The sequence below is a fragment of the Mustela erminea genome, chromosome 1 (assembly GCF_009829155.1).
Source record: "Mustela erminea isolate mMusErm1 chromosome 1, mMusErm1.Pri, whole genome shotgun sequence".
Lineage (NCBI taxonomy): Eukaryota > Metazoa > Chordata > Mammalia > Carnivora > Mustelidae > Mustela > Mustela erminea.
Window position 1 is genome coordinate 152,049,604 of NC_045614.1, and position 27,409 is coordinate 152,077,012.

At 38.3% G+C, this 27,409-nt stretch overlaps 1 protein-coding gene across 9 annotated transcripts in view; it reads left to right on the top strand.

The window, feature by feature from the left end:
• The window catches only part of TFDP2 (transcription factor Dp-2), a 171,835-nt gene that overhangs the window by 141,647 nt on the left and 2,779 nt on the right, over window positions 1-27,409 (top strand). For 7 of the 9 annotated variants that reach the window (XM_032346992.1, XM_032347002.1, XM_032347035.1 and 4 more), the window contains 5 exons: window positions 6,498-6,660; window positions 11,369-11,515; window positions 15,545-15,613; window positions 20,175-20,326; window positions 23,955-24,121. In XM_032346992.1, coding sequence (XP_032202883.1) covers window positions 6,498-6,660; window positions 11,369-11,515; window positions 15,545-15,613; window positions 20,175-20,326; window positions 23,955-24,121 — 698 coding nt within the window. The remainder of the gene's footprint in view (window positions 1-6,497; window positions 6,661-11,368; window positions 11,516-15,544; window positions 15,614-20,174; window positions 20,327-23,954; window positions 24,122-27,409) is intronic. The other 2 variants (XM_032347010.1, XM_032346982.1) reach the window with 1 other exon arrangement.

A 27,409-nucleotide genomic window follows, 5' to 3' on the forward strand; every position in this document is an offset into this window, starting at 1 on the left:
GGAGAGAGAAGGCCAGCAGGGGTTGGGGGAGGGGCAGAGGGAGAGGGAGAGAGTGCCTCAGGCAGCTCCTTGCTGAGCGTGGAGTCCAACACAGAGCTTTATCCCAGGACCCTGAGGTCACAGCCTGAGCTGAAACCAAGAGTTGAAAGCTTAACCGTCTGCGCCACCCAGATGCCCCCTCCCCTTTTTTTTTTTTAATAGTTGTACTTTATCCACAGTGTTACCCCACAGTAGTATCCTATACTCTTTCCTCCCGGCCCTCATTTAGTCTTAGATCTATAGGTAACATCACCAGGCGTTATGTGAATGTCTCTCTAGTCATTTTGCTTGTTTGAAGCTTGTGCTCTGGTAGTTTCTTCAGAAGGAGCTTATGGGAATAATAATCCCAGAGTTTTGCACATTTTATATTTGAATTAAGTCAATTTCACTGGATATAAAAGTCCTTGGTTCATACTTTCTCTCAATTTCCTAAATACATTTATTTCTTCTAGCGTAATGCCTTGCTGTTATTTAAAAAAAAAAAAAAAAAAAACTGATACTCTTTTCTTCTAGATGCATAAAGGATTCTTTTTCTTTGAAATTTGGAATTTTACCAGAATGTTTTGGTACTAGTCATTCTGGGTTGACATTCTTTTCTTCTTTTATTTCTGAACATATTCTTGAATTTAGCATTTAGTATTCTGTTTTCTTACTTTGGTTTTCTTCTTCAGATAACTCTTACTGTACGTAGATACTTTGCCTCCAGTATTTGTCATTTTTCTCTTGAATATCAGTTGTGGGAGTCCTACAAACGGGATCGTTGGAACCTTGTTGTGGTCTTTGAACTCAGCTGGTATTGAAGTGGGTAAACCTCCTTGTTTCAACTGATGCTTTCAAATTGGCCTGTTGTGCTTTCTGGCAAATTCTTGATGGCTATTTTGGGATTATCCTGTTCTGAGTTCCATTAGGTGCATCCCCACTGAGGATTTCTTTATTGTGCAGACTTTTTGGATATTGGTGGTTTGTATTCTGGGGCTTGTTGAAGATACCTTGTCATCTGGTTTTATTGTAAATGTAGTCATAGCGTTTTGGTTTTGCTCTCTAGTTGTTCTGTTTTTATGTGGGGATTTGGAGAGTTTGAAAATTCTGCTGCTATTGCTGTTTTCCCAGACTCCCCTATAACTGGTGTGCACACGTACATCTGTGTGTGTGTGTGTGTGTGTGTGTGTGACTGTGTTACTTGAATCAGGATTTAAATAAATTTATATGTCTTAGAAAATCTGTAGATTCCTCTTCTGTTATTATTTTCCCCTTCACTCTCCTTTTCCCTCCCTCCGTCCTTTATTCCCACTACAATTTTGAGTTGAAGAAACCACATTATATATCCTAAAGGAAAAGCCTAAAGAATTTGCTTATTGAATCCCTGTGGTATAGTTTAACATGTTACTCTGTCCTTGCTATTTCCTTTATTGTGGTTAATTGGATCTAGAGTCTGGATCAAATTCCAGTTTCAAAATAAAGTTACATATTAAAAACCAAACACTGGAGAGAACAGCTCAAGGAGAGCAAACAATACAGAAATAGAAGCACTAGAGTGAAATTTTCAGGTTGAAAAGTTGATTCTGGGGGTGCCCGGGTGGCTTAGTCAGTTGAGCATCCCACTCTTGATCTCAGCTCAGGTCTTGATCTCAGGGTCATGAGTTAAGGCCCCATATTGGGTGTCACACTGGGCGCGAAACCTGCTTAAAGGGAGGGAGGAAAGGAGAGAGGGAGAAGTGAAGAAGGAAGCAAGGAGAGAGAGAGAGGAAAAAAAGAAGGAAGAGGGTCTGGGAGAATGAGGCATGATTATCAGTGGGTGCAGGGTTTCTCTTTAGGGTTAAGAAATTAGATTGCGGTGATGGTTGCTGCTGAATTGTATACTTTAAAAAATAGAGCTTACAGTATGTGAATTATATTTCAATAAAGCTGTTATCTTAAAAGAGGAAGTTAGGGATGCCTGGGTGGCTCAGTGGGTTGAAGCTTCTGTCTTCGGCTCAGGTCATGATCTCGGGGTCCTGGGATCAAGCCCCACATCGGGCTCTGTGCTCGGCGGGGACCCTGCTTCCCTTCTCCCTCTGCCTGCCTCTCTGCCTACTCATGATCTCTGTCTGTCAAATAAATAAATAAATAATCTTTTTAAAAAATAAAATAAAAAAGGAAGTTATATTTAATAACAAAGAGGGATACCTCATCCTCTAAGACTTCTAGGAAGAAGGTTGGCATGGGTACACATGCTGATGAGTTTGTAAGTGACCTGTCCTATGAGCTCACTTAAAAGTGAGACTTAGATCTTCGATTATCTATTGATTATACCTGTTGGGCTATTCCACTGACATGTCAAACTCAATATCATTGCTGACCCAAAAAAATATAATGCAAGGCACATGTAATTTTTAATTTTCTAAGCCAGTTTTAAAATTAATTTCACATTTTTTGTTGTTTTTTAGATTTTATTTTATTTTTTTTTTTAAAGATTTTATTTATTTATTTGTCAGAGAGAGAGCGAGCGAGAGCGAGCACTGGCAGACAGAGTGGCAGGCAGAGTCAGAGGGAGAAGCAGGCTCTCTGCGGAGCAAGGAGCCTGATGTGGGACTCGATCCCATGACGCTGGGATGATGACCTGAGCTGAAGGCAGCTGCTTAACCAACTGAGCCACCCAGGCGTCCCTAGATTTTATTTTTAAGTAATCTCCTCGCCCAGAATGGGGCTCATATTCACAGTGCAAGATCAAGAGTCGGCGTACTCTATTAACTGAGCCAGCCAGGCACCCCTGAAATTAATTTTTATATCTCTTATTTAATCTAATATATCTAAAATATATTTCAACATGTAATTAGTGTAAAAAATATCCATGAGGTATTTAACATTCATTTCTCATACAAGTCTTGGAAATTCAGTGACGTCGTCTTAATTCAGGCTTCCCAGATTTCATGTGCTCGATAACTACATGTGGATCATACCTAGATATTGGACCATGTGGATGAGGAGGCTTAAAATGCAGCTCATGACTGTGTTCCTGTCTCCTGGATCTCAATAAATGACTCCCTTTCTAAGTCATTCTCTCACTTCCCACTTTCTTAACATTCGTATCGACCAGTCACTTAGTAAAGATAAAAATAAATTTTCATCTTGGGGCACCTGGGTGGCTCAGTGGGTTAAGCCTCTGCCTTCAGCTCAAGTCATGATCTCAGGGTCCTGGGATCGAGCCCCACATAGGGCTCTGTGCTCAGCGGGGAACCTGCTTCCTCCTCTCTCTCTCTACCTGCCTCTCTGCCTACTTGTGATCTCTGTCAAATAAATAAATAAAATATTTTTTAAAAATTAAATTAAATTTAAAAAAAAATGTTCATCTTTAAAATTTACACAAATCCATCTCTTCTTATTCAACCCTACTTATCTAGTTGCCCCAATTTCGAGAGTCGATATTTCTTCCTAGGCTTACCTCTCATCTGGTCTTTGCTTTTGCCCCCTCATAAATGCATTTTCTACTTTGCAGCCAGAATCTCTGCCTGACTGACAATTTTACCATGTTACCTTTAGTGACTTCCCAGTATTTCAATAGTAGTAGTTAGAGGTAATAGTAGTAGTAGTGTGTGACCACAGGTGATTCTTTGGGAATGTGGGGAAAAAGAAAGATATCTGGGGTGCCTGGGTGGCTCATTCGGTTGAGTGACTGCCTTCAGCTCAAGTCCTGATTCCGAGAGTCCCAGGATTGAGTCCCCCATCAGGCTCCCAGCTCCAGGGAGTCTGCTTCTCCCTCTGACCTTCTCCCTTCTCATGCTGTCTCTCACACTCTCTCTCAAATGGATAAATAAAATCTTTAAAAATAAATAAATAGATAAAAATAAAAATAAAAAAAAGAAAGTAGGTATCTGTCCTTCCTTCATTCTCTGCTCAGCTGGGAGCCTGCTTCCTCCTCTCTCTCTGCCTGCTTCTCTGCCTACTTGTGATCTCTGTCTGTTAAATAAATAAATAAAAATCTTTAAAAAAAAAAAAAAGTACATTTTGTCTGTTTCTTAATGTATATAAGACAGTAGAATGTGTAAATGATTTTTTTTTAAGATTTTATTTATTTGACAGAGACACGGCAAGAGGGGAAACACAAGCAGGGAGAGTGGGAGAGCGAGAAGCAGGCTTCCCGCTGAGCAGGGAGCCCGATGTGGGGCTCGATCCCAGGACCCTGGGATCATGACCTGAGCTGAAGGCAGATGCTTAATGACTGAACCACCCAGGCACCCCAAATGTGTAAATAATTTGTAAATGAATATAATTATACTAAAGCAAGGTGATAAAGTACAGGTTCCTTTGCATGGCATTTATGGGCCTGCCCCTTTGTCTCCCTTTCTGGTTCATCTTTTGCCTTGTACTTTATCTTCTGGTAATGCTGCACTGTGAACATTTATCATCTGTTGCACTCTCCCATGTGTGTACTGCTGCTGCTTTTGCCTAGTTGCCCTTACTAACTTCCTTCACTTGACAGTTCTCTTTTGGTCGTGGTGGCGGTGAAGACACTTAGGAGATCTACCCCCAACAACTTTTTAAGTGTACATTATCATTAACCGTACATACTGTGTTGTACAGCAGATATCTAGAACTTGCTCTTCTTGCATAACTAAAACTTCATTGAACATGTTGAGCAATTCCTTGTTTTCCCTTTCCCTCCAGGCCCTGGCAAGCATCATTCTACTCTTTGCTTCTATGTGTTTGACTCTTTTATATACCTTATATAAGTGAGATATGCATTATTTGTCCTTCTGTGATTGGTTTACTCTAATGTCCTTCAGCTTCATCCATGTTGTCACATATGGCAGGATTTCATTCTCTTTTAGGGCCAAATAATATTCCATTGTATATATATGCCACATTTTTTAATCCTTTTATCTGCCTATGGACATTAGGTTAGTTCCATTTCTTGGCTATTGTGAATAATCCTCAATGAACACAAGAGTACAGGTACCTCTTTGAGATCCTGATTTCAGTTCTTTCGGATATATACCCAGAAACAGGATCACTGGACCATATGGAAATTCTATTTTGTTTGTTTTAAAATATTTTATTTATTTATTTGACACAGAGAGAGAAATCACAAGTAGGCAGAGAGGCAGGCAGCGGCGGAGGGAAGCAGGCTCCCCACTAAGCAGAGAGCTCAACGTGGGGCTCAATCCCAGGACCGTGAGATCATGACCTGAGCCGAATGCAGAGGCCCAACCCACTGAGCCACCCAGGCACCCCTGGAAATTCTATTTTAAATATTTTGAGAACCTCCATACTTTTTTCATAGCAACTGTACCATTTTCCATTCCCACCAACAGTGTGCCAGGGTTCTAATTTCTCCACATTTTCACCAGTGCTTATCTTGTTTGTTTTGTTTTGTTTTGTTTTTTAATAGCCATCCTAACAGATGTGAGGTAATGCCTTGTTGTGGTTTTGATTTGCATTTCTCTAATGATTAGTGATGTTGAGCACCTTTTCATACACCTGTTGGCCATTTGTTTGTTCTCTTTGGAGAAACTTCTGTCCATGACTTTTGCCTATTTTTAATTGGGTTATTTGGGGGTTTTTTGTTAATGAGTTGTTGGAGTTTCTTAGCTATTTTGGCTATTAACCCCCTGTCAGATAAAGGGTTTGTAAATATTTTCTCCCATTCCATAGGTTGCCTTTGCATTTTGTTGATTGTTTTCACTTGGCTCTTACTCCAGCAAATCTTTCTCCTCTAGGTTAGTTAAGATGTCCCTCTTCTCAGTTCCCATGAACTTGTAAATAACTCTGTCTTGGCACGTAACCTTACTACATTGGAGTTGTCTGTCCTTATAGGTCTGATTTGTCTCCACTGTCTTCCCCCGCCCCACCCCACAATGAGATTCATACTAAGGGAAAGGATTTTGCCTCAGTTGTCATTTTTGTATTCTATTCCCTACTGCAGTTCTTGGCATATAGTTGGCATTCAGAAATTGGCAGAACTAAATTGAACCCCTGAAAATGTAATAAGTTATCAGAGTTTAGGACTAAGCATTAACCAAAGTTAAAATAATTGAAGACTTAGATCTTTTATTAATACCAATGACCTCTGTTTGAAATTTGAGTAGATAAATGAAACTGAGAATAGTGGTACTTTAATTTTACGTGAAAAGGAACTGTGGCACACACAGAATACAAAAAAGGTAAACATATAACTACCAGGGCAGTGTTTTTGTCTGTTCTTCTCATGGATTTATTCCCAGTATGTAGAATAGTACCTGGCATATAATACTAAGTAACTGGTCAGTAAATATTTATTGAATAAATGAATGAGGTGTATAGAAAACACTCAGCTTCATACTTTATTTGCTTTAAGGCAAAAATTAAGTTCAAAACATTTCTTCATTCGAATTCAATTTAAAATTTACCACTTTAAAGCAGGGAATCAAATTACTATATTCTCCCATTAGTTTTATAAAGGAAGTCTAGTATATAAATATGTATTTTTTTTTCTCTTTTAGTAAACGAAGCAAAAAAGGAGATAAAAATGGAAAAGGTTTGAGACATTTTTCCATGAAAGTGTGTGAGAAAGTTCAGCGGAAAGGTACAACGTCATATAATGAGGTGGCTGATGAGCTGGTATCAGAGTTCACCAATTCAAATAACCATTTGGCCGCTGATTCGGTAGGTACATCATGCATGTGACTTTGACTAGAACGGCGAAATAGTATATCTCTGGGTTGACTGTCATTTTTTAAGGACTCAGACTAGCTGGGGAATCCCCAACTCCTTTACCTGAGGGTTTCGTATTACCGATTGGGGAATTCTTTTGTTGTTGAGTTTTTGTTAGTTTTGGTTTTGAAAGCGTTCTTTTATTATATATTTAAACATAAAGATTAACAAATATTCTTAAAAATCTACTTTTTGGGGCTACAAAAGGAACATACTTTTTTTTTTTTTTTTTTTAAGATTTTATTTATTTGAAAGAGAGAGAGAGGGAGCACACAGCCAGGAGGAGGGGCAGAGGGAGAGGGAGAAGCAGACTCCCTGCAGAGCAGGGAGCCTAACTCCGGGCTCCATCCTGGGACCTTGAGATGATGACCTGAGCCGAAGGCAGACGCTTAACTGACTCAGCCACCCAAGTGCCCAGGAATATACCTTTCTCAAACATACTTTTTATATTTGAATGACTTGAGATGTGTTTCTGAATTCGTTAATGTTTCTTCTATATCTAAGCCATTTGAAAATTTATCTTGTTTTAACTGAAAAATAATGTATGAATGTGTCTAAAAAAATTCAGTTGTACCAAAGAGTATATAATAAAAATCTCTCTCTTTTTCTTTTTAAAGATTTTATTTATTTATTTATTTTTATTTGAGAGAGCACAAGCAGGGGGAGCTCAGAGTAAGAGGGAGAAGCACGCTTTCTGCTAAGCAGGGAGCCTGACCTGGGACTCAATCCTAGGACCCTGAGATGATGACCTGAGTCAAAGGCAAATGTTTAACTGACTGAGCAACCCAAGTGCCCCACAATATCTCCTTATCAAGACCTTAATCTGTTTCCCCAAAGGTATATTCACTATTCTTGAGATTCTTGAGTATCATCCCCCAAATTCCTTATGCATATACATAATAAAATTTATTTCCTTTTTTTATTTTTTAAAGATTTTATTTATTTTAGAGAGCAATAAAGAACAGTTCTGTCACTTCCAGAAGGTTCTTTCCACCTTTTGTAATCTGTCCCTCCCTCTCCCTCTATCCCGAGGCAACCTTTGATCTGCTTTTCATCATTATAGGTCAATTTGCATTTTATTTAAATGTAATCATATTGTATGTACTCCACAACAATTCTTTTTTTTCCCCCACAACAATTTTTATAACCGTTCTTGACCTTAGTGGAAATAGTTATAGTCTTCCAACCTTAATTATGACAAAGGTTTTATTTTTGAGATGATAGCAACCATAATTTGATTTTTTTTAAAGATTTTATTTATTTATTTGACAGACAGAGATCACAAGTAGGCAGAGAGGCAGGCAGAGAGAGAAGAGGAAGCAGGCTCCCCGCTGAGCAGAGAGCCCAGATGCAGGGATCAGCTTGATCCCAGTTTCTTTCTTAACTAAAAAAAAAAAATCAGAAATGGATACTGAATTTAATCAAATTCTGTATATTTTCCTGAAAACTGAGGAGTTTTACACTGACACTCACAAATGAGATTGGTGGGATTTTCTTTTTTTTTTTTTTTTACCATCTTTGCAGTTTTGATTTGTAGTGTTAATGCTGTTTTTTTAAAATTTAGAGGTTTTTTTCCTCCTTATTCCTCTTTTTCTCCATTATAGGTTAAATAGCATGGATTGTATATTTCTCTTCCCTGACATATTATAGAAATCATCTGTGATACCATCTAGGCCTGTCGATTTGGTGGGGGGGTAAAGCTTAAATAGTATTCTCCATTTTTTCTTTGGTAATTAGTCTGTTTAGAATTTCTGTCTCCCTTAGAGTCAGTTTGGTATTTTATGTTTGCTTAGAAAATCCTCCATTTCATACCTGTTCTCAAAATTTATTTGCAATTATTTTTCTCAAATCACCGTTTCTTAGATTCTATACTGACCCTCCTGTTTTGCAGTTAATTTCTTTTTTTATCTTCATTTTTCTTTAAAATTTTTATTTATTTATTTATTTATTTGACAGAGAGCAGGAGCACACAAGCAAAGGGAGGGGAGAAGCAGGCTCCCCGCAATGTGGGGCTCAATCCCAGAACCCTGGGATCATGATCTGAGCCGAAGGCTGATGCTTAACCAACTGAGCCACTCGGGCACCCCTTTTTTCTTCATTTAATATTCTCTTTCCTGAAGTTACTTCTGTTATTTTTCTGTTCTATGATGTATACTTTACTTTTATTATTTTGTTTAGTAATTAAAATCTTTATAGCTACAACTTTTCCTCTCGTTCACTGCTTTAGCCATTTCCCATTGATTCTGATATAATGTTATTCTTTAAATATTCTGCACCTTTGGTTTTCATTTCCTCTCTGACCTAAGAATGGCATTAGAGTCTTTATAGTTCCTGATGATAGGGATTTTTGTTTGTTTTTCTGGGTTTTTACTTTTTACTGAGTTTTTCATTAGCTGTGATCAGAGATCGTGAGTTGAATTATTTATATTTTGGGGGGGTTGCTTTGAGTTTTTTCTTGTGAGTCATTCTTTTCTCTGGCAATTGTAGAGAAGGTACGAACATTCTGATTCTGATTGAAAGTGGAGGTTCTCAAAATGTACTACAAGACTCCATATGACCTGGCCCACCATTACCTCTCCGATCTCATCTCCTGTTATGCACTCTCCCAGTTACTACACTCTAGCCACCTTATAATAAAGATTATATTTTGAAATGATAGCAACCATAATTTGATCTTTTTAAATAAACATTTCTTTCATTTTTCTTAATTAATAATATCAGAAATGGATATTGAATGTAATCAAATTCTGTATAGTTTATCCTGAAAATTTAGTAGGAGGAAAATTTACATTGATGATCATGATTGAAACTGGTGGGTTTTTTTGTTTTTTGTTTTGGAGTGAATATGCCAGATATATTCCTTATCAGGCTCACTATTTCCTTTGTCTGAATCTCTGCTAAGGAGCCATATGGTTTTGCTCTCCTCTCCAGTTTTCTCTCAGATGTTTCTGTACTGAGGCATTTCTTAGTACATTTCATCATCTAACATACATTTTTACTAACCACTCCCATCCCCATCCCTGGATACAAGTTTGGGGGGTTTTTCTTCCTGTTCCCTGCTGTGTGGGGGATTTGTTCGTTTGTTTGTTTGTTTTAATAAATTGGAAGGTTTGTTCTTTTAGTTCTTTAATTGGTTATCTTTATAACTTTAAGTAACTTCATTATTTTGTTTCTTTTGTTTGTTGTCCCCTATAAAACCAGTATCTGTTGGTTATGAAGGAAAAAAATTAATATGCTTGTATTTACTTGCATCTCCCATCTTTCCTGTTTAGCACAAATTCAGATTGAATATATTAGTGGTAGTTGTTAAAAGAATAATATTATCTTTGTTGTTATGACTTTAAATAAATATGTTGTACCAAAACCTCTATTATTAATGTACTTCATCTGTTTGAATAGTTCATCTGCTTTGGATCCCGTGCCCCTTTAAATATTAAAGAGAGCCTCACTCAGCAGGCCTACTTCGGTTTGTCTCCTGATATTTTTTATTATATTATCATTATTTCTACAGGGTCAGGATTTCTAATATTTACATTCACTTCTGTAACTTCAGTTTCTCCCTTCAAGTTAAGTTTCTATATTCAGTTTTCTCGACCATCCATTATTATCACGGCATTTGATTGATTGGATTTTTCATAAGAACTGCTTGTCCACGGGCGCCTGGGTGGCTCAGTGGGTTAAGCCGCTGCCTTCGGCTCAGGTCATGATCTCAGGGTCCTGGGATCGAGTCCCGCATCGGGCTCTCTGCTCAGCAGGGAGCCTGCTTCCCTTCCTCTCTCTCTGCCTGCCTCTCCATCTATTTGTGATTTCTCTCTGTCAAATAAATAAATAAAATCTTATTAAAAAAAAAAAAAAAAAAAAAGAACTGCTTGTCCACAATAAAATAAGGGTTTTTTTCTTTGCATAATCTAAGTTAAGACAGTCTCCTTATTGAGAAAAATCTTGCTTAAAAAAAAAATCAGCTGAAATAAACAATGTGCTTTAGTGATCTGTGTGATGACATTTTGGTGCAAGTTCCCTATTTTCATTGTAGACTAGTAACAGTTTTCAGATCAGCACTAGTCCTTGGACCACATACTTGAAAAGCACTGTTTTACCTAACTAAAACATGCATCCTTAACTTTTCAAAGTCTTATAATATCCTCCCAGACAATGCAGGGTTTTAGCCCACTTTAATTAATACATCCATTACCCCTTTCTGATATATACTGTTGTCACATATGTTAGTTCTATATATATTCTTGACTCCACAAGACATTCTTATTTTATAAAGTGAGTGTTACTTGAAATATACCAACATATTTGTCTTTCATGTTGGTCTTCATTCCATCCTGCATCTCCAAACTTCTGCCTCGTATTCCATCCATCTTTCTTCTAACTGAAGAATGCCCTTTAGTATTTTTTAATTTAGAACTGTTGCTAACGTAATCTTTATTTTTTAGAATATTTTATGTTTTAGATTGTTTGAAAGTATCTTTATCTCATCCTTACTTTCGAAGGATATTTTCACTGGGTATAGAGTTCTTTAAACACTCCTAAGATATTATAATAATAATATTAATTAAATATCCTAATATCCTGTGACTGTACCTTAAGCCTTGAAATTTATCACTCATAAAAAGTATTTTGAAATTTATCACTCATTAAAAGTATTTTTTAGCAGGCTTATGACCAGAAGAATATTAGGAGAAGAGTTTATGATGCTTTAAATGTGTTAATGGCAATGAACATAATTTCAAAAGAAAAAAAAGAAATCAAGTGGATTGGCCTGCCTACCAATTCTGCTCAGGAATGTCAAAATCTTGAGGTAAGTGGAAAAATCTGTTTTTATATAGTAGTTTATTCTATTTTACATAAGAGGCATTTTATTTTATTTTATTTTATTTTATTTTATTTTATTTTATTTTTAAAGATTTTAATTATTTATTAGAGAGCACAAGCAGGAAGAGTAGCAGAGGGAAAGGGAGAAGTAGACTCCCTACTGAGCAGGGAGCCTGACACGGGGTTCCATCCCAAGACCCTGGGATCATGACCTGAGCCGAAGGCAGACACTTAGCTGACTAAGCCAACCAGGCACCTCTATAAGAGGCATTTTAATTTAGGAATACATATAATATTAAAGTATTTCTAATTGTTCATGTATACTATTTTTTTTTGTCAGACTCTTTGTTGAATTTTAGAACTGGAAGGAGATTTAGAAAGGTATATAGTTGACTAATGAGAGACATAGAGATTTCTTAGAAAACGTATTTTATTCTAGTTTAATTGTGAACACTCTAATAATAAATTTTTGACAACTCATAAATAGAAATAATATGTTATTTGATGAAATGCTTGCTGTATGGATCCAAAAAAAAAAAAAAGGATCAAACTGGCTGTTTACTTTTAGTGTTTAAACTTTTGTCCTTGATTCTCGCATCAGTGGCAACAGAATGGTATTTCATCTGTATCTTTATCAGAAAGGATAGAATGTTCGGTGAACATGATTTTGGGATGCTGTATGCAAAAACATTTTTTATCCCATTAACTTCAATCATTATAGAAAATCTTTCCTATATGAGCATGTGCCCTGACCTACTGGTTTTAAATTGATTTGACATAATTGTACTCTCATGGCCATAAATGGAATACACTGAAGTTAAATATAGTTTCTGGCAATAAATATGGTTGATTTCATGTTGTTGTTTTTTTTTTTAAGATTTTATTTATTTATTTGACAGAGAGAAATCACAAGTAGATGGAGAGGCAGGCAGAGAGAGAGAGAGGGAGGCAGGCTCCCCGCTGAGCAGAGAGCCCGATGCGGGACTCGATCCCAGGACCCTGAGATCATGACCTGAGCCAAAGGCAGCGGCTTAACCCACTGAGCCACCCAGGCGCCCTGATTTCATGTTTTTATTAGTCCTTTTTCCCCTCAGCAAATCAAAACTTATTTGATATTATTGTCCTTGTGGATAGAGGGAGAAATCAGACATTCATCAGGAGCTGTAGAATGTTGGGGTGCCTGAGTGGCTCAGTCAGTTAAACATTTGCTTTCAGCTCAGGTCGTGATCCCAGGATCCTGAGATTGAGGTCCCACATTGGGCTCCCTACTCAGTTGGGAGGGTCTGCTTCTGCCTCTGCCCCCTCCCCTCTACTCATGCTGTCTCTCTCAAATAAGTAAATAAAATCTTTGAACAAAAAAAATGGTTGTAACCTGGCGATTCACAGACCTGTACCCCTGGAGATAAAAATATATTATATGTTTATGAAAAATTAAAAATTAAAAAAAATGGTTGTAGAATGTTATTCATATGCTACCGTGGAAATGACCTCCTTTTCTCCTGATAGAGTAGAATTTGAGTATCTTTTTTTTTTTTTTTAAGTTTTTTTCTCTAATTTTTTAAAAGATTTTATTTATTTGTCAGAGAGAAAGTGGCAGGTAGCGGGAGAACCAGGCTCCCTGCTGAGCAAGGATTCGAATTTGGGACTCGATCCCGGGACTCTGAGATCGTGATCTGAGCTAAAGACAGACACTTAACTTAGTAAGCCACCCAGGTATCCCGAGGATCATTTTTATTACCAGTAATAGTAAGCTGATAACAAAGCCTCAACAAGCAGAAATCTATTAGCAGTACCTAAAGATTATACAAGACAGAATCTTTGACCCCAGGAACTTTCATTCTAATTGAGGAAAGGAAAAATGTAAAAGAAGTTACCAAAACTGTGGTCAATTATTCCTGTGAAAGACATATATACAGATGCTCTAGAAAGGGAGGTAAAGGAGGGCTTTACCAAGAAAAGAAACAATTCCTTGAGCTCAGTGATGAGGGAGGTGTAGGCATTTGCCCAGTGGTTTAGGGCAGGGAGGGCCTTCCAGAAGCAGACGTAAGAAAGCATGTACACAGCTGGGTGTGACCAGAGTACAGGCAGGGCTAAAGGGGATGGATTTCTAAGTGTGAAGCTTTAAGGACCTGATCCTGGAAACAGTGGGAAGCTTTTGAATATAAAGAGGAAGACTGATGGGACATATTCAAGGGATCATTCTCCTAGTGAGGTTGGAAGTTGAGGAGGGAAATTGAGGGGGTGGCTTGGAGATGGTCTGAGTTAAGTCAGTGTCATGAGGTTGGAGAGGTGTTTTACAGGTAGAATTGATACAACTTGGCTTGGTGTTAAATGGGGGCATGAGGGACAGGTAGGGGTCTGGCCTGTCACAGCTACAGATAGAGGAGGGAAACTCTTTTCAAATTTAGAAAGCCACATAGATTTTTCTAGTGAATCTTAAGTAATTTAAAATGAAAGTGCTTTAGTGGTTAGATGAAAAATGAGAAGAAACTCTTGGTGCAGACTGGAGTAGATGGGGAGCAAATAAGAAACACTGTTAGAGGGGCACCTGGGTGGCTCAGTCAGTTAAGTGGCTGCCTTTGGCTCAGGTCATGATCCTGGGGTCCTGGGATTGAGCCTCGCATCGGTCTCTCTGCTCAGTGGAGAGCCTGCTTCTCCCTCTCCCTCTGCCTGCTGCTCTGCCTACTTGTGCCCTCTCTCCATCTCTCTAATAAATAAATAAAATCTTAAAAAAAAAGAAAGAAAGAAACACTGTTAGAGTTGACAAGAAAAATGTCATGTTTGATGTTACTCACTTTTGCCCAAAGACACAGTGAGGAACTCATCTATGAGGAAATTCAGACCCTACTAACTATTTAGTTATTTTTTTTTTTAAGATTTTATTTATTTATTTGACAGAGAGAGATCACAAGTAGGCAGAGAGGCAGGCAGAGAGAGAGAGAGAGGAGGAGGAGGCAGGCTCCCTGCCGAGCAGAGAGCCTGATGCGGGACTCGATCCCAGGACCCTGAGATCATGACCTGAGCCGAAGGCAGCGGCTTAACCCACTGAGCCACCCAGGCGCCCAACTATTTAGTTATTAAGTTAACTATTAAGTAATAGTTGTGTGAAGCTGGGAAATTTGTCCCATAAGCATGTTCCTTACTCTACAAGTAGAAATTTTGTATTGAATATGTAGGCTCTCTGTATTAGGAGGTATGCCTATTTAAAAGTCAGTTAAACTGAAATCTTAAATGAGATCTTACTGCATTCTTTGGGTTGGGGGTAATATAAGAAAGTAATTAATAGTAAGGTCTCTGGAACCAGATGGCTTAGATTCAAATCCTGACTCTTGCCCTTCACTAGCTATGTGACCTTGGGCCGTTACTTAACCATATGCCTCCATTTCCTTACATGGAAAATGGGTAACAACAGTTCTCACCTCCTAGGGTCTTAAGAAGATGCTTTAAGATAATGTGTGTAGGGAGGGGAAAAAAGATCATGTGTGTATGAAGTGATTAGTTGAGTTGCTGGCACACAAAGTATTCATTAAGTGTTAACTATTACTCTGGTTAGAATTTGAAAATAGCAACAAGTACTGCATATCTGGGTTTCATTAATAATATTAGTTACCACAATTCTGCTATCATGGCTACTTGCATACCCCAACCCCTGCTCCCCAAAAAGGTGTGATATGCCTTTATTGATGTTGGTTGTTAAAATGGATTGAATTTTAAGGAAAATTCTTTTTTAAGATTGATTGATTTTAGAGAGAGAACACAGAGCATGAGCTGGGGGAGGGGCTGAAGGAGAAGGAGAAGGAGAGAATTCTAAGCAGACTCTGCACTGCGTGCAGAGTCCAATGTGGGCTCTAAAGATCATGACCTGAGCTGAAGCCAAGAATTGAACACTTAATGGACTGAGCCACCCATGCACCCCTAAGGAAAATTCTTGATATCTGAGAATGGGGACCTGGAAAGTGAGCAGTACTTTATACTCTCCATATGTTCATGTTATTTTGTAACCTGTGTTTTAAAGATAGAGAAGCAGAGGAGGATAGAACGGATAAAGCAGAAGCGGGCCCAGCTGCAAGAACTTCTCCTGCAGGTAAAGAAGCTGGGATGTTTTTCATTCTTTTTGGTACCTATATTCTGCTACTCTACTTACTTGCTTTTAGCATTGGTGTTTTCTCCTTTGGTTGCCTTTTGAGTAGTGTCTGACGGGACCGCACTAGGGCGGCCTCCTCCACATCTGAGCTCACCACCATCCACATGGTCTGCCTTTACGATGATTGTCTCTCACCATCATCATGGCCTCATGACAGGTCACCTACCCTGTGCATGACTTATATTATGCGTTACTACTGACACTTATTCTTGCTCTGAAGAGAAACTGTTAGAAGTCCTTTTGTGTGTGTTTATTTTAGCCCTAATTTGGAATATCAAGAAGTAAGGCTCATTAAACTTCAAGCACTTAGAGTAAAATTATCAAATCCACCTGTAATAACTTATTATCTGTAAATAACTTCTGGCACTTAGAGTAAAATTATCAAATCCACCTGTAATAACTTATTATCTGTAAATATGTAAAGATTCAATAAACTCTGTAGAAATACCGAAAGTTAAAATGCACTTCTTTTTAAGAAAATTAGCTTTTATAATGTAATAAGGATCCCTGTATTTACACTGTTTTGGATAATTGCCTGGAATTTGTATGGTTTTTCAAATATAATAGAGCCAGTGTATAAAATCATTGAGGTAAAATCACATGGCCTTTTTTTAATTATTATTATTATTATTATTATTATTATTATTTATTTTTGGTAGTTGTTGTTGCTGTAAAAATTCACTTTGAGCAGTACACTGGGGTCATTTTCAGTGCAGTCAGAAACCCTTTTTAAAATGAGCCCAGAGGGTCTTTATGCTTTTTTATTTTTTAATCAGCAAATTTTCTTTATATGAAAAGCTTTCAACCACTCATAAAATCCACTTAATTTCACAATTTTAGATCCTATTTAATTTTTTAGGTGAGTCCACTTTTCAGAAATAAAGGTAACAAGTTACCAAATATTGTAGCAGTGTTTTCCCAAAACACTCCCTTTGTCTAATGGACAGAATAGGTTAGGTATTCTTAAATATTCCACATTTTTGTTTTTCACTTTCTAGATGCTTCTCTTAGTTTATTTCACCTTCATATGTAAATCTGAGCAGCAAGAGAAGAGCATTTAACCCTTGCAGAGAGCTCCTTTTGATCTGAGAAGGAAGTAGGAAAGGAAGTAGACCAGGGGCAGAGAAGTAGCAGCAGATAGAGCAGAGATTGCCCAAACATAAGGCAAGCTCCAAAGGTGATGTTCCGCCCTGAGTAGGCCGCCACTTTCTTCCTTGCTGGGTTCTGTGTCTGCTTTCACTCCGAACCCTGCAGGACCTACCCGAGGAGCTAGCACTAGAGTAAGCATTTTATGTATTTTTCATACTGGATTTCCAGATAAGGTTTTGTTTGAAGAGTATTCTGCAGCTTATAAAACAAAACACTTAGAAGAATTTGAAAGCTGATGGTTTTTTCCTGTGCTCCTCCCTGTGGAATTCTGCCTTCTGCAACCTGGCCTGCCAGGCACTGGCTTCTGATCCGCGCTCTCACTTCCTTCTAAGCTCCCCTCCCCTGCCTCTGCTGTTCCTGTCCCCTCAAGGCTTCCCACTAGCTCACACTCCTTCATCTCTGTGCCAGGCCTTTCTCGGATTTCCTCAAAATCCTCATGGAACATTTTGGAGCCTGATTCTTGGCATAATGTTACTAAGAAAACTTGTTTATCAGTATGCCTGTAATTACCTGTTTATCAGAAAGAACGGTGCTGGGCATGATCACCCTCGTGCAGGGGGGATATTCATACCCCTAGATAGCCTTCATTAAGAAGCAAGTTGAATATTTTTTCCTCTGCTTATCTTTGTACAGTGTATACTTTTTTTTTTTTTTAAGTCCTAAATTTCTTTTCCTCTTCCGTATTTCAAACTCAATATTTATAGATTTCAACCCAGGGGCAACCTAGCTGTCAACATTTATAAAAGTAGGCCTCTCTCAACATTAAAGTGAAACCCAAAGTATAACTGAAAACAGCCACTCTCTGGTCTTCTGGTGGACATACACACAGCTTATTTCCTGCTAGTGTTTTGTTTCTCTCTCATTCATCAAGTACCATTTATGAAGATACCACAGAAAGTAAATTAAATGTGTCCCTGAACACTAATAATTTACCATGGCAAAGTTGGCTTAATTTCTAACAAGTTAATGTCACCACTCACTGACATCACATGACACAGGTCAGTTTTACTTAACTGCCACCACTTTTCATTTATCCTTGGTTAACGTAGATGAGAAAGGGTGTGAATAGATGGTATCTATAGGTAATCCAGATAGCCTACTTTTATCTGTATAACTATCCCTACCAGCCATTAAACCTTTTCCAGGGCTGCTAATACATAGCAAAATGAATGTGTGAACCTCTGTTCCGCCTCTAAAATTGATGTTAATGAACCTGGAAGAGAACAGAAGGCTGAAGGAAATCAGTCAAAGGACAACAAAGGAAATCTACCCAAAATAAATGGGAGGTGACTTTTCTTTTTACTGTCTAAATAACACTATGTATGTTATTACTGGTTTCTTCACCTGAAAAATCTCTGTACACGTATTGAACAGTCACTGAGTCATACATATGACGTCTTGAGTCATATATATCTAAGGACTCTTATTTACTACTGTTGATATTCCCTCCTATCCTGAGGCCCTGCTACAGCAGTAGGGCCACAAAGTGAGGGCATAGTATGAGGGCATCTCCTGAGATGCTTTTTCTGGTAGAAGGGAAGAGAATCTAGGCAGAAGTAGTCAAACATTTAATTCTTTTTCTCAGTTTTACAGTATCAATAACGTATTTTTTCAACATTAAATATATTAAAAAATGAATATAAAGCAGCCCTTACTCTTTACCAGCAGAAAATAATGAAGTATAACTTCAGTAAAGTTTGATAGTATTGATAGTGATCGTCCTGTGTTTTGTTTTGTTTTGTTTTAGAGAGAGAGAGAACACACACACACACCAGCAGAGGGGAGAGGGAGGAGCAGGCTCCTCGCTGAGCAGGAAGCCTGTCATGGGGCTCAGTCTCAGAACCCTGGGATCATGACCTGAGTTGAAGGCAGACACTTAACTGGCTGAGCCACCCAGTTGCCCAGTAGTGATAGTTTTTTGATAGTGATTGATATTGATAGTGATTTTTAGACATAGTGCTAGGGTTAGAATAAATTGGCATCCCTTCTGTTTTGTGAACTTTAGGCATAAATGTTCACTTTCTAGGGATTATACCCAGTCATCTTAAAATAAAAGTAATCTTAAGTAAACTTTTGTTAAGGCTCAGAACCTAAAACAAATAATCCTAGGATAAGATTGCTAAGACATAGAAAAGCAACTTAAATTCATCCCTACTGGGCAAATATGAGACATGCCAATAAGAGGGAATGAGTGGATCTGACTTTAGGAACATTTAAAAAACCATTCTGGGGGGCACCTGGGTGGCTCAGTGGGTTAAAGCCTCTGCCTTCAGCTCAGGTCATGATCCCAGGGTCCTGGGATCAAGCCCCACATGGGGCTCTCTGCTCAGCGGGGAGCCTGCTTCCCCCTCTCTCTGCCTCTCTGCCTAGTTGTGATCTCTCTCTCTCTGTAAAATAAATAAATAAAATCTTTTTAAAAAAATAAATAAATATAAAATAAAAAACCATTCTGTTTCATGAGTAGATAAATAAGTTGAATTGCATAGTCTTTCTTGCTGTGGATTTCTCTGGTACATTTGCCTTATTAATAGTGGTTAGAACTAAAAGTAGCAGCAAGACTCAGTATCAGGATTAGGCCTTGATCTATTTTATAAGTGCCAGCCCTCAGTTTCTTGTCTGAAAGATGTCAGGTGAAGGGTGGGTCAGGCCAGACTCCAGCTGTACCCTGTGGATGCAGGAATTCTGTGCAGGTGCCCTAGGAAACTCGGGTGAGTGAGGACAGAGCCGTTGGGCTCTGGACCCCCTGCCCCTCTGCCACCAGCCATAGCAATGCTACTTTCATCTGTTTTACGTAGTTGTCCATAGATTTCATTTGAAGAAAGGATTCTGTGACTTTATAAAGTTTGCATATCCCTGAACTAGACAGATTAAAAGGTGTATGTAACCCCCAACTCCCAAGAATCTATTAGATAAGTGGAAAATACAAGTTCTCTTGGTATCACTTTCTCCTTGTCACTAAGAATCTTAGAGTTGCATTGGCTCCTGGGCTCTTGCTGATTTGTTAGATCCTGTCTGTGGATGACGGAAGCCATAGGCCCCATAATTTACATTAGGATGACGTTAGACATCATTTAAAAGTATGTGTTTTCCCTTGAAATGTATCTGAGTTAGATCATTCAAATCTTTTTTCCTAAGTATTTCATTTTCGTTAAGTTATAGGTAGCCTCTTTAATATCTCTAATTTCTAATATTATTAATACTATTTAATAGTATTTAAGGCCTCTGATAGTATTTAAACTCTCTAATTTCTAATTCTCTAATACTATTTCTTGAATGTATTTATTATAATTCATTGAATCCCAACTCCCTTATCCACATTAAATGATGATATTCTTTTTCTTGATCATTACAGCAAATCGCTTTCAAAAACCTGGTTCAGAGAAATCGGCAAAATGAACAGCAGAACCAGGGTCCTCCAGCTCTGAACTCCACCATTCAGCTGCCATTTATAATCATCAATACAAGCAGAAAAACAGTCATAGATTGCAGCATCTCCAGTGACAAGTGAGTAGTGGAGAACTAGGGCTGGCCTCCCAGAAACACATTCTTATCATTCACAGCATAAAGAAGGGTGTCCTTCATTATCCGAACCCTCTGAGGCTGACCTCCCTGGGGTGCAGACATGGAGTGCTGCCATCTACTAGTGCATTCTTCATCACTCACCCTCTCAGCCCCTGTCTTGTGCCTGGCACTGTCCTATATGCATTGTGGCCCTGGACCCTGGCCAAGGTGCACGTGTATGTACATGTTATGTGGTAACCCTGGGCAAGTAACTGCCTTGAAGTCGACCATCAGTGAGAGGCTGGGATAAGGTGGATTCACTGGTGATTCGCTTCCATGGTTTAGTGTGGAAATATTTTAGGTTAGCATGTGGCATTAAGGCAATTGTTTCTTTGTTTTGCTCTATCTGAGTTGAGTATGCTTCTCTTTATTAATGAATGGAGAGGAAAATGCTAGATGCATTCTCTGCTTGCTTTTTTTCTTACTTACTTTATAACTAGAAGTTTATACCTTTTGATAACCTTCAACACCTCCACCTCTGGCAACCACCAGTCTGTTCTCTGCATCTATGAGTTCATTTTTTTTTTTTTTTAGATTCTACATATAAGTGAAATCATACAGTATTTGTCTTTAATTTATTTCAGTTAGCATAATGCCCTCAAGGTCCACCTATGCTGTTGCAAATGTCAGAATTTCCTTCTTTTTTATGGCCAAATATTCCATTTATGCACAAACGTGTGTGCACACACATATACCACATTTTCTTTATCCATTCATATTTCAGTGGACAGTCAGGTTGTTTCTCTATCTTGGCTATTGTAAATAATGCTGCAGTGAACATGGCGGTGCAGTTTTCTTTGTGAAATAGTGATTCTGTTTCCTTCAGATAGATACCCACAAGTGAGATTGCTGAATTTCGTTTGGTTTTGGTTTGGGGTTTGTTTGTTTTTTTTTTGTTTTTTTTTTTTTTTTGAGGAACCGCCATACTGTTTTCCATGGTGGCCGTACCAATTTACATTCCCACTGAGATTTTTTTCACATTTTAACTAAAGTTGATGATGATATTTATCATAGCAAGTGAAAAGTAGCAGTTTTAAAGATACTGCTAAGAATTAATTGTAATTTGTAATTTGTAACTTTACCCTTCATGAGAACAGTAGTGGTCTTCAGGCCATGACCTGTGTCCTGAGATAGTTAAGGAAGTAGGGTTGTGGAGTGAGACAGACCCAAGTGTGGATTGTGACTCCTCCATTTAGCTGCTTCAAAGCAGTTTTCTAAAGAACAAAAGGGCATGATTCCAAGGCCTCTATTACATCCTAGCCTTGTGAGGCTTAAATACCATTATGTCTTTAAAGGGTCTGACCCAAGACAAGCACTCTACAAATATAGCTGCTGTTATAAGGAGTCAGCATATAATCTATTGACCAAATTGGGATTCATTTGAAAGCGAAAGAGGCCCAGTAATTACATCAGTCCCACAGGCATAGTCCAAGCCTGTCCGGGGAGACTAGGACTTCTGGTCTCCTTGGAGCTACAGCATTGCTGCTTCCCCTGTTTATCTTGATTGCATACAGAGATTCTAGGTCACTTAAATAAGAAGGTGCCAAAAGAAAAACAGTGAGCAGGAATTTCAAAAGTGTTTGATAATTAAGACTATAGATACAAGGAAAAATAGTATGAAGTCAGAAGATTCATTTTTCATTCTGTCTGCTAGCAACATAGTGTCTTAACCTTTCTGAGATCTGGTTGCTTCCTCTTACAAAAGTGAGAATTACAGTATTTAACTTGCTGGTGTTCAAAAGTTACAGATCAGTTCTTAAAGGACCCAGCCCTGTGGTCAATAATGGTATGTATCTGTATTACTATTCACACAGTTGCAAAATCTTCACAAAAACCTACATCTGTAGGGACTGTTAACATATATTCTCATAAAACTGAGAATCCTAGAAAATTTTTAACATACTAACAGGAGAAGCAAACTTAGAATTCTAGTTTCTCTCTCCAGTTAGCCTCTTGTTTTGTAAGGGATTATTAAATTCTCTTTATCACTTAGTGTTCTAAGTCTAAAAAAGAGTAGCAAGAGAACCTGGGAACCATTGACCTAAGGGAATTATGGATTCTGTTCATCCCAGGCTGGGGCCTGGTGAGGTTTCCATCCCTCGGTGGTTTACTGACTCATGCCCTTTCCTGGCCCTCCTCTGAGTGCAGGGAAGGAGGCTATGAGCGGCTTGTAGAAGCTTGTTGCAAGGTAGGTCCTAAAGCCTTGTCTTTCAGTTACTTTGGTGATGCAATCTTTTCCCCTTAATTAGCCTGGAGGCTTTTTCACAATGGGAATTAAATTTACAGAACCATCTGCTTTTAACATATGCCAGGAATCATCCCTGTGACAGGCATTTTTTTTCCCTGAAAATTTGTTAACGTCCTTTATTCAGATTTATTATAGTTCAGAATAATTTTACCTCCTCATGACTTTAGTAAGAATTTCATGACAACATAAACCCACCACTGTGCCAGAATATTCACTGCACTCCGTCTCCATAGGACTGAGGCCTGTGGGTGATGGTGCCCCAGGGTCTAGCCTAGGAATCAAAAAGACTATGCTTTCCTATATTTACTTTTTTTTTTTTTTTTTTCAGATTTTATCTATTTGGCAGAGAGAGAGAGCACAAGTAGGCAGTGTGGCAGGCAGAGAGAGAAGGAGAAGCTGGCTCCCCACTGAGCAGGGAACCCAATGCGGGGCTTGAGCCCAGGACCCTGGGATCATGACCTGAGCCAAAGGCATATGCTTAATGACTAAGCCACCCAGGCACCCCTGTATTCACCTTTTTTGGGGTGTTGGGCATCTGGGCATCCTGATTTGGTACTTTCCTTTTTTAAGGTTTTCTTTATTTGCTAGAGAGAGAGAGAGCACAAGCAGGGGGAGCGGCATATAGGAGAAGCAGGCTCCCTGCTAAGCAAAAGGCTGGATGCTGGACTCCATCCCAGGACCCTGGGATCATAACCTGAGCTGAAGGCAGCCACTTAACCGACCGAGCCACTCAGGCATCCCTGATTTGGTATTTTTCAGGAGCATTTGGAAATGTTCTATACATTTGTGTGGCACTTTTTCCTTAAGTTGTTTCACTTCTTAGGCTCTTAAGACGGGATCTGAGTTTTGGTTCATTTGTGAAAAGTCATGCATTTATTGCTTATCTAAAGTATGCTTTAGTTAACACTTGATTCAGGAACATTAAGCAAGCATCCAAAATGGTTTTTTTTTCCTCAAACCTAATAGGCCAACTCAGAATAGGGTTGTCATGTATTAAACTGAAAGGGCTTTCTTAATAATTTGACTTTTGTGACAAAGCTTGAAAAGTATTGGCTTTACACCAAAGTTGTCCCCTGTTTGTAATAGCTTAATGAGGGCTGAAGTTTATGGACTCCTATTTCCTGTCATAGGAAAACTGTTTTAATTGGGAAAGTGGCTTATTTGAGATGTCATTCCCCTGAACACAGCGGAATGACAGTAGCGGTTTCCAGTACTACAGCTGAACGTAGGCCCTCATTTTTTTATGTAATGTACAGAGTACCACACTATGCAGCCCTCCCCTATCCCACTGAAGCCCCGTACTAACTTTGTTTTCTGATGCAGGTTTGAATATCTTTTTAATTTTGACAACACCTTTGAGATCCATGATGACATAGAAGTACTGAAGCGGATGGGAATGTCCTTTGGCCTGGAGTCAGGCAAATGCTCTCTGGAGGATCTGAAACTTGCTAAATCGCTGGTGCCAAAGGCCTTAGAAGGTTATATCACAGGTATGTTAACGAATACTTTCCCATTCTGTCCCCTTTAAATGTGACCATTCCCTTGAATTTCTTATTTATCATCGCTTGCTTTTCTTTAGAGATACAAACACAAATACAGTAAACTGGGAACAGTTTCTTGTTTCATTTTACTTATTGCTGACCTTAATATAAATGGACTCCTAGTGATACATTCTTTAGTGATAATGGATTTTTCCACTCAACGTGATCTTTTCATCCATCCACATGATTTAATGTAGGTGTAATTCATACATTTTTACCACTGTATAGAACTCCATTATATGATTATATCACTATTCATTTTACTGATGATGAACCTTTGAGTTTTGTTTCCAGTTTCTTAATATGAAAAACAGTGCTACTTTGAACATTTCTGTGATGATACCATAGTGCCCCACGTGCTGGTGTGTGGCATGAGACAGCTGGTCCCCGAGGGGGGTGGTGGGGGGGCTGCAGCTTCACTTATGATAAAGCCAGAGCTTTTTAATTTGATTTCACAAGTTACATTCTCACCTGCAGGTTGGAAATACTCTATTTTTCCCAAATCAGGTGGATGTGAAATGGCATCCTCATTTTTTTTTAATTAAGATTTCATTCACATAACCATAAAATTCACCATTTTATGGTATGTATAGTTCAGTGGGATTTAGTATATTCATAAGGTTGTGTAATCATCACTAATTCTACAACATTTTTATTTTTATCATTTCAGAAAGAAACCCCATATACATTAGCATTCACTCCCTGTTCCCCCATTCCTCCCAGCCCTAGGCAACCAGTAATCTGCTTTGCCACTGGATTTGTCCATTCCGGACATTTCCTGTAGATGGAATCGTGCACTAGCAGCCTTTGTGACAGATGTCTTTCACTTAGCATGAGGTTTTCAAGGTTCATCCATGCCGTAGCCTCGGTACTTCATCCCTTTTTATTGCCATCGTGTGAATAGTAGCACGTTTCATCTACCCATTCATTAGTTGGTAGACATTTGGATTGTTTCTACTTCGGGGCTATTACGAATGATGCTGCTATAAACATTCTTGTACATGTTTCCGTGTGATCCTAAGTTGTCACTTCCGGTTGTATACCTAGTAGTGCAATTTCTTGGTCAAATGGCAACTCTGTATTTCACATTTGAGTAACTCCAATTCTATTCTCTTGAATAGAGAACTCTTGAGTAACTCTATTCTCCAAAAGCATTTGTACCATTTTACAATCCTACCAGCAGTGTATGAGGGCTCTGGGTTGTCCACATCCTTCTCAGTAATCCTTTTTATTATAACCTATTCTTATAGATGTGAGGTAGTATTTTACTGTGGTTTTATTTTGCATTTTCCTCCCATCCAAGTACTAACCAGGCCCGACCCTGCTTAGCTTCCGAGATCAGACGAGATCGGGCGCGTTCAGGGTGGTATGGCCGTAGACTATTTTGCATTTTCCTAATGACTAGTGTGCTAAGCGTCTTTTTGTGTGCTTATTGGTCACTTGTAGATCTTCCTTGCAGAGATATCTATTCAGATCCTTTACACATTTTTGCATCAGGTTGTCTTTTGTGATTTTTAAGAATATACTGAGTATACTTGAAAACAAAGACAGTATGTTTTGCATGTTGTAGAATTCAGATTTTTTTTTCTGATTCAGAAATCTTTATGATTGTCTCATTTCCCAAGACTGTGTATATTCTGTACATATAATTTGGAGGCATAAATAATGCTTTTTCCCTTTGCTTTTACCAGTTTCCTTGATTTATAAATATCACCACCTAGAATTTCACATCACTTTCTGAAGGCACTGTACTATTAGTTCTAAGGTATAATAAATCAAATATGAGCAAAGAGGTAGTTCTTATTTTTTTTTTTTTTAAAGATTTTATTTTTTAAGTAATCTCTACACCCACCTTGGGGACTACAACCCAGAGATCAAGTTTCATGTTCTGCCAGTGAGCCAACCAGGTGCCCCTTGTCCTTATTTTATTTTGCTCTATGGTTTTGGCCCTCTGGTCAAAACACAAGTTTGTTAATTGAGATTTGGTTTCTGTTGGATTTGGTTCTTAAACTGGCACCATCCACCTGCTGCAGGTGTGACCCCTTCTTGTCCTTTAGCCAGCTTGCCCCCTCTTTTCGCCCCCCACACTCCCTTCTCCCCACTCTGTCCCCGAGCAGGCCCCGCTGTTTTCTTAGCAGCGCAGGCATAGTGGCAGTCCAGCAGGGGCTGAATAAAGGGCTTACTCAATAAATCACCAGAACTTTATTTTAGCTTATTCTCAGTGAAAAGGTTCAGGGCAATCAGGCAGGCTCTATGGTTTTGATCTCTTTGTGACCTCATTTGCAGCCTGGGACATAGACTTTCTGGTTACTTTAAAAGAAGAAATTTGTGCCTTTAATGTGCAGAGGGACAGAATGGCTCTCGAGTTAGATTGTGAGAGCTATTGTGTGGATCTTATGATAATGCAAAAGAAATGTAGGCTTTTCAAAGCCATTGTGAAAAGGAAAATTTACTGTGTCACGCTTACAAACAAGTAAATAGCTGTGTTCTGACAGAAAGTTTCCATATATACTAATTAATATTCACCACAGGATTCTGGCTTTAATTTCATCTTGCACAGGCTTGTTCTTATTTAATGTAGTTAAAGTCTGCTATTCTTCTTAGAATTGAAGTTCTTTTTTTCCGCAGCTGTCTTAGCTAGCCTATAAAGAACAGGGTTCACAGGGCCATTTTAAAATTAATGAAATCATTTAGTTTCCTTTTTTTCTACGTAGGAAGCTTCTCACTTGGTCAGACTGTACTAATAGCAGAGTATTTAATCCTAGTACATATAGTTCTGGGAGTTTTTTGGGGTTCCTTTTTTTTGGCACAGTAATTACAAAACTATTTTGATTAGCTGTAATAAAGGCTCATTACTAAATTGCACTTTTTGAGTATATATATGGTCTTATTTTGTAATGTAAGTCAAAGAATTTCTTTTTAGGCATACATTTCTATCATTTCTTTTACCTCTTTTGTAAACTTAATGTGAAAGAGACTATACTCATTCATTCAGTAACATTTAGATCTTACATGTTCCACTCACTGTCTTCTTTGAGCTAAATATGAGACCAGTATGAAACTAATAAAATTATAATAAGAATTTATCATGGTTATGATTGGAGAAATATGATATATACATAGAAAATAAGATTACAAGGTTATACACCCAAAATATTTTATGCAGATTAAAACAGTGTAATGCCTGTCTCACCTTCATTAGAAATGTGACTGCATATGACCTTTTAAAATAAGGGC